At 46.9% G+C, this 7,267-nt stretch overlaps 2 protein-coding genes across 2 annotated transcripts; both read right to left on the reverse strand.

The window, feature by feature from the left end:
- Window positions 1-388: 388 nt before the first annotated feature.
- On the reverse strand, window positions 389-3,823 carry neff2 (neuronal intermediate filament family member 2). Its single transcript, XM_067243213.1, has 3 exons — window positions 2,709-3,823; window positions 1,820-1,944; window positions 389-1,710 (listed from the first exon to the last, which is right to left on the reverse strand). The coding sequence occupies exons 1-3, from the start codon at window positions 3,702-3,704 to the stop codon at window positions 1,644-1,646; spliced, it is 1,188 nt and encodes a 395-aa protein (XP_067099314.1). The 5' UTR covers window positions 3,705-3,823; the 3' UTR covers window positions 389-1,643.
- Window positions 3,824-6,414: 2,591 nt separating this feature from the next.
- On the reverse strand, window positions 6,415-7,089 carry LOC136949447 (nanos homolog 1-like). The gene has a single exon (XM_067243740.1). The coding sequence runs from the start codon at window positions 7,087-7,089 to the stop codon at window positions 6,415-6,417; it is 675 nt and encodes a 224-aa protein (XP_067099841.1).
- Between the last annotated feature and the right edge of the window lie 178 nt (window positions 7,090-7,267).

Genomic DNA, 7,267 nt, shown 5'->3' on the forward strand with positions numbered 1-7,267 from the left:
GGTAGCCTAACTCCCTTAATTTTCATAATGCTTTCGGTTTGTTTTCAAGTAGAACTGATCTCAGTATTCAAATCATGATGCTTTATTCATGAATGGACATTATTATCTCGCAACAGCTGAGAGAATAAATTCATTAACTCGGCTCTTTTCAATGGTTAAGCTCCGTAAAAACACTGCATCTACAATATTTGCTGACACTACTTGCCAGCGCTATGGAAATGTGGGAAATCCTGCAGTGCCGCTGATCCTGCAGTCAGTGGAACTCACGTGATAACGACGAGCGATAGAACTGCAAGGTGAGCAGCCACATCCTGTATTCACAACACCCAATATAACTACATAATATGAAACCAATATGCTTACAACTATCAAGGAAGAATGACCCCTAATTAATGTCAGCAAACCAAACAGCAACACATAAATTCAACTGGAGTTTAGTTAAGCCATGTTTGTTTTATTCAGCATGTGGCTGGCACTGACATTTAGACCAACCATATAAGGTGCACGCTTCTTATAGTTTCACAGATTTAAATCACCATTTAGGTCTACGATTTCTGTTTCCACAATATAAGGTTACAGTTACCAGGTTACTTATCTTTCAGTTACATTTCATTATTTACTTTAGCTTTGTTTCATTGAGCCTAATAAACACAAATGGCTTAGACTGACAAGCGGATATTTCAAAGATCACAAGTACAAACCAGTAACAAGTAGTCTTCCATGATATTGCCATGCACCAAGCTTTTCACTTTTTCAAAAGAAACTGGTCTTTTATCAGTGTTGATCAATTAATAATTAGCTGATTAAGTCAACCAAATCTCCACCAAAACCAAAGCAAAATCCTCTCCAACCAAACTGAAGCTTGTAATGGTGCATACAAATATCATGGAAGAATAACAGAAAGCAACTTAATAGCATCTTACGATGGACATGTAAGGTTACTGGTTACGGACTACTTAGAACCGGGGTTGCAGTGCAGCATTCTGTTGGTAGAGTTCCAAAGCCACACACCTGTTTCTCGTGAGCACAGATACAGTTCAAGCATCCAAAGCAGAATAAAATTAGAACATTATCCTCCGTCACAAACAATTGGTTAAATGTTTGTGACGGTGGGTTTGGAAAGGGTCTAATGCTGAGCCCTGGTGCTTGGAGTCTAGCTGTCACAGCGGAGGGACACTCTACCAAAAGAAAACTGCTCCGGACCTCAACCAGGACCAATGCAGTGCAGCCCTGCAGCAGTGTCCTGCTTTCTCGCTCTCTCGGCTGATGTGTGGTGTCAGTGTGTGGAGAAGAAGGGGGACCTTCTTGTGGACCTCTTGTAATAGAACAAGGGCGCATCTGTCTTCGGAAAATGAGCTTAAGATGGAGGATGGAGCCGGACCACAGAATCTGGCCCGGGAGCTGTAAGGTTTGAGGCACGTTGAATAGGATGAGACGGAAGTGAAGGAGGGATGTGAGGTCAGGGAGGGAAACAGGGGATTTCTGCTGATGTAGGAGAGGGGGTCATGGTAGGGAAGGGGATATTGGGTACTGTAGTTGAGATGAAAAGGTTGGTGTAGGGAAGGGGATATTTGGGGCTGTACTTGAGATGACAGTTTAGCGGTAAGGAAGGGGATATTGGGTATTGTAGTTTAGATGACACTTTAGTGGTAGGGAAGGGCCGGGAGAGTGGAGAAGGTCAGTCTGAACTCTTCGCCCTCCAGGAGTTTTCTGTGGAGATACAAGATACAGATATATTAAATATATAATTTAATAAATAGCTGGATATGTGCAATAACTATGATGATGAGGATAAACACACATATAAAGACAGTGTTACCTATACGCAGCTATCTCAATGTCCAGGGCCATTTTGACATTGAGGAGGTCTTGATACTCTCTCAGATAGCGAGCCATCTCTTGCTTTGCGTCATTGATATTCCTCTCCAGGTTATTCACCCTCACCTGGACGTGAACCAAAATCAGGTCAAAACTAAGTAACTGGAATCAGCATTCCAAGTAACCACACCAAGGGCATATGACTGAACGATTGTAATGTTGATTAATGTCACATTTAACATTTGATTCATTTCGCTTTTATCCAGGTGACATACAAATGGCGCATAGAAAGTGCAGCACAAAATCATTCGTGAGTATATTGTGCTTTCGTGCACCTTCTTCATCGCACACCATTCATTATGTTTCGACATCAGTTACTTGTCGACAGTCACCTTGGGCTCTTTCTCCCCTAAGCAGGGAGCCTCATGTGTCTGGCTAAGCTACGGGAGGGGGGAGGGTCTGGTGCAGAGAGCATATTAATAGTGCTCACAGCTACAGAATATCCTTTGTGTCCTGAGGACCAAACATGGCTTCTTTCTCAGCTGTCTAACCTGGTCAGACTGCTCTGTGGAGCCTCCTCTCTCTGCTAGCTTGGCTAGCTCCTCAGACACACAATGTCTTCACATCCTAAGTCATTAGTCAGTATTGCTGCACTGTCCTATCATCAGAATTATGTAATAATGTGGTTGAGATGTAATTGTCGCACTGTGCCTGGTAAATACTGCAGACAGTTCCTTGGCTCCAACTGTTGAAATCCTGCGTGATCTGTGCAAGTATGCTCCTTATTAATCCACTATACTTACTAAATGCACTTATAGTATGTTGTTTTGGACAAATAAAAAGTAAATAAAGTGTCCTAACTTTGTGTGCTCCTAACTGAGGTCCTGTACCTGGTACTTGGCAACCTCCTGACCCTGAGTGTCCTCCAAGTCGTCCAACTGTTTGTGGAGGGACTCGATGACGTTCCTCAGCCCCTCGATCTCCGAGGAGCGTGACTGCAGCAGCTGCCGGTACTCCATGGTCTCCTCCCGCACGGCCCGCACGGCCTCGGTGTTCCTGCTCGCCATCTCCGTCACGCCGGCCAGCTTGCTCTGGTACCAGTCCTCGGCCAACCGCATGTTGTTGTTGGCCAGCCGCTCGTACTGGACGCGTATCTCCCGGAGAGCGGCGGACAGGTCGGGCCGGGACACCTCCACCTCCACGTCCACGCTGGCGGCCTGCAGCTGGGCCCGGAGGGCCACCTGCTCCTCCGCGAACACCTTCTTCAGGAAGGCGATCTCCTCGGTCAGGGAGATCACGCTGGCCTCCACGCCGCAGTTAGCGAGCACGGCCCGGCCCAGCTCCTCCCGGGCGCCCCGCAGGCTCTCCTCGGCGCCACGGCGCTGGCGCTCCTCCTCCCCGCAGCGCTCCCTCAGCTGCAGGTGCACGTCCCGCAGGTAGTCCCTCTCCGCCTCCACGCGCATCTTCTCGCCGCTCTCCGCGTCGATCTGGGCCCTCAGGCTGCGCGCCTCCCCCTCGTACAGCCCCCGCAGGCGGGACGGCTCCCGCTGCCGCCTCCGCAGCACCTCCAGCTCGGCCAGCAGGACCCGGTTGTGCTGCTCCAGGCTCCTCACCTTCTCCACGTAGGTGGCGAAGCGGTCGTTCAGCCCTACCAGCTGCTCCTTCTCCTGGGCACGCACCCCCAGCAGCTCGGCGTTCAGGGAGGAGGCCTGGGCCAGGTCCACCCGCTCCGATGCATCCGGCAGGCAGGATGAGGGCCACATGGGCCGCCTTCCCGGCACCAGGGCCCGGGAGGAGGCGTAGGAGGACATGGAGGGTCTGGTGGGTCGGGAGCCTCTGTAGCTGTCCCAGGGGCGCCGGTAGGAGGTGTGAGAATCGAAGCTCATGATGGAATTTGTTTTTCTATTTTTTTTTTCTTTGTTTATGAAATAATTATGTGGATGTTTTGGTTTCAGAAGTTTTTTGAAGTCCCCCTTGTTCTGCACACCATCGGTGAGGATGAACGAGCGTGTTTGCACTGCACCAGCTCAGTGATGCTGCAGAACCTCGGCTTTTATGCAGCACGCCCGCCCCCTCCCTCCTCCATCCCCCCTCCTCCCCGTGCCCCCAGAGAGATGCATCAAGCCTGTCAGCACCTGCTCAGCCAATAGCAGGCTGCTGCAGTGAGGTAAGGGAAGCTTGGTTTTCTGTCTGCTGCTCCACTCCACTCAGAAACGCGGCTGTGGAAGAGCCATTCTTAGAAAGCTGTCTGGAGAAAAAATATGTTTATTGCTTAGCTCTGCAGTTGATTTAAGGTCTAGCAAGCAACTCCGATAGATAATAGTAATAACAGCCCCTCACAGGTTCAGATGTTCAACAAAGCTACAGATAGTCAACAAGGCAGAAATGTTGTAATCAAGGACCTGAAACAGTATTTTTCCCCCAGAAAAAATAGTGAGTGAGAGAGCCTCGGACAAAGAGAGAGAAATCGAGTGACAGACAGACGGTGAGAGAGAAAGACAAAGAGAGATCGATCAGGAGTTGATTCTCTCTCAGAGAAGAGTCAGGTTTTTCGCTTGTGGTTTTCACGTCGGCTCAGGATCTTTATCTGGGTCGGCAGTTGACATCTTTACCATCTGTCCCGTTTTTATAACCTGCCTAGAGATGAAACAGGAAACATGTCTCCCTAGATTTTCCTCTCTTTTCCTCTCTCCCCTTGGAAGTCCTCTGTGGTGTAATTCTAGCACCTTTGACAAATGTGTGGGTCTGTGTTTGCCAACACAGCCGCGGGGTATCTGCTCCCTCGACATGCAGTCCCTGGAGGATCTCTGTCTCTTTCAATGACAAAAGTGATGAGTCACAGGAGCTCCCAGTCGGATCTGAAGTCTCTCAGACGGGGAACTCAGAGAAGACACACGCTGACACAGCTGGTCTCAGTGTAGAGGTGTCAGTCTGGTGTGTGCTTGTATACCTATACCGTCTAGTCACAGGGGAGATGACACAGGAATCAAGATGGAGCACAAGGCAGAGGATACAGGGCTAAGTTTTCATATCAGTTTATGTCAAATGACTCATAATGGAAATGGAACAAACATTTCAGGCTGTCTAATTTGGGTGTCTGTAGTTGCACTCAACTGCCTAGTGGCACAGGTCTGTTTTCTTATCATGCTTCTCACTTATCATTTACCTCGTGTCATAGGAGCGTTTCCTTTCGCCCCTTCTGTTGAAGCATGTTTGTTGAATCTCTAGGTGGCACTATAGCAACGCTTTTAAGCAGAGAATAGCCTGCAAGCATCTCTGTTCTGCAGAGACCCATATTCCAAGCCTCTGCTGGGATCCAGTGTGGACAAGCTGGTTCAGGATTGTGTGTGGACAGGCTGGTTAAGGAGTGTGTGTGGACAGGCTGGTTCAGGAGTGTGTGTGGACAGGCTGGTTCATCAGTGTGTGTGGACAGGCTGGCTCAGGAGTTTGTGTAGACAGGCTGATTTAGGGGCGTGCCCCGCGTACAGGAGACGTCCTGAGTTAAACCTTCCTCACTGGCTCTTTGTTCTGCACCACACATCTACAAGCTTGACACAGTCACAAAAATGTATTTCAGAAAGTGTTTCAAAGGGTTGTCATAAACTAGAATATATCTGTGTCTTTGTGTATTTATTTAATATAGTCAAATTAATGCATACGCAATAACATGATTCAAAGAGGATGTACAGTGAATATTAAAACATTCACACAGTGTCAAAATATACGACAAATAAATGTTCCCTTTTCAGGTGAAGGTTTTGGAAAAGCAGGCATATCACCTGAGACTGATCTCAGTTTCTTTTGTACATACACACCTTAAAATCTCATTTAGCTACCGTGAACAGTAGTCAACTGGTTCTGGTGATGCAGGTAAACAGGTAAACAATGCCAACCAGGGCGATAATTACTTCAAATGCAAAAATAAAATCATTTTAAACCAATTCAACTTTAAAAAAATGTCTGTGCATCCCCACAATAGTGGTACTGTTTAATGGGTCTGTCTCAGGATATAAGAGACATTTAAAATGCAGAATAAACATACAAATGATACAGAAACAAACTTTTTTTCATTTCATATAAATTGTATTCCTTTGGTAGAAAACAACATCCAAAACTGTGCAGGCCATCGACATAAAGACACTGATTAGCATAATATCAATTTAATCTAATAATACAAAATGCAATCAAGTAGGCCTATACCTACTATTAAACATATATTCAATGCATTGTTGTACAATACAGTACAGGGCTACTGATATATAGAAAGTACTTTATGATAGGCTACAATTCGCACTATTAGTGCGCCTTTGCGTAACTAAATATGCATTGCAAACACTCATTCATATGTCGAACTGTACTTTGGTTCATTCATTTGTAAATGGCACTCTTTCTCTTTATGCGGCCATATTTTCAAGTTTCCACAGCGCGAGAGTTGTATCTATAACCAAAGTATACTAAGAGAATATAGGACCATATTCCAACTTGTATTGTAGCGTACATGTAAAAGAAACAAAAAGATCAAAAATGACATTTGAGATCTATGAATGCGAAAATTGATTTACAAGCTTTTACTGTAATTGCCGACGTTTTTTTCATTTAGAATATTTTCATCCTTTTGCTACCCACCGCGCGCCCTGCTCGCACTACTCGCTGTGCTGGCGGGTCCTTTGACAGCGGGCAGTACTTGATGGTGTGCGCATTGTCTCCGTTGGCACTGCAGAGTGGGCAAGTGTACGCTCGGAGAATGGGGCATACAACTCTGCCATCTGGCGTCTTTAAGACGTGAGATCCAAAGACTTCCTCCGGTGCCCCGTTATTCCTACAGAACACGCAAATCTTCGGCTCCGACTTAACCCCCCTGTGTATTTGTTTGCGTCTACGGTCCACTCCGAGCAGGTCAATGCCACCAAAGTTTCCTCTGAATGCAGAGTTGCTGTCTACAGACGGATTTTCACTTGTTAGATCTTCGAAAGGGCTGAAATGTGAGAGGCGCTCTCTAAGGTCGAGGATGGAGGTTGATGGGGTGCTGGCGAATGAACAGCGACAGTCCAAGTGTCCGCTGATGTCCGTGGCGCCGCGTCTGATTACGCAGGAGCATAAAGGCGCGTCATCTAAACCCATGGTCGCTTTCAGCGACTCTGTTATGGAATTGGGATTGTGGGACTGGTTGCTAATCTTGTTTTTAGAGACAATTGTTGACAAACCTAGATAATCGTTCCAAAAATTGAACGTGTACTCATACGGAGAGTAGCCGTGATCTAAGAAATCCATTCTTCCTTGTCTGAAATGGATTCCAAAGAGGTGCGTGGTTGGATAAAGATGTTTTCTGCATGCGGAGCGTGGAGTATCTGTGTCTCTTTCCAGCGTCTGGCTCGAAATGCAGACCGCTGAACCGGCTGGAGCTGATATAAGTTCCACCAGAACGCAGTAATGGGCGGGGTCCCGTACA

Source organism: Osmerus mordax, chromosome 9, assembly GCF_038355195.1.
Source record: "Osmerus mordax isolate fOsmMor3 chromosome 9, fOsmMor3.pri, whole genome shotgun sequence".
Classification (NCBI taxonomy): Eukaryota; Metazoa; Chordata; class Actinopteri; order Osmeriformes; family Osmeridae; genus Osmerus; species Osmerus mordax.

What these genes read in the sequence shown, in the direction of transcription:
- LOC136949447 (XM_067243740.1), bottom strand. Translation starts at nt 7,089, where the DNA reads ATGGATTTCTTAGATCACGGCTACTCTCCGTATGAGTACACGTTCAAT.
- neff2 (XM_067243213.1), bottom strand. Translation starts at nt 3,704, where the DNA reads ATGAGCTTCGATTCTCACACCTCCTACCGGCGCCCCTGGGACAGCTAC. An exon ending in AGGAGGTTGCCAAGTACCAG is followed by an intron (nt 1,945 to 2,708) that starts GTACAGGACCTC and finishes GTTCACGTCCAG; the next exon opens with GTGAGGGTGAATAACCTGGA. An exon ending in ATTGAGATAGCTGCGTATAG is followed by an intron (nt 1,711 to 1,819) that starts GTAACACTGTCT and finishes GTATCTCCACAG; the next exon opens with AAAACTCCTGGAGGGCGAAG.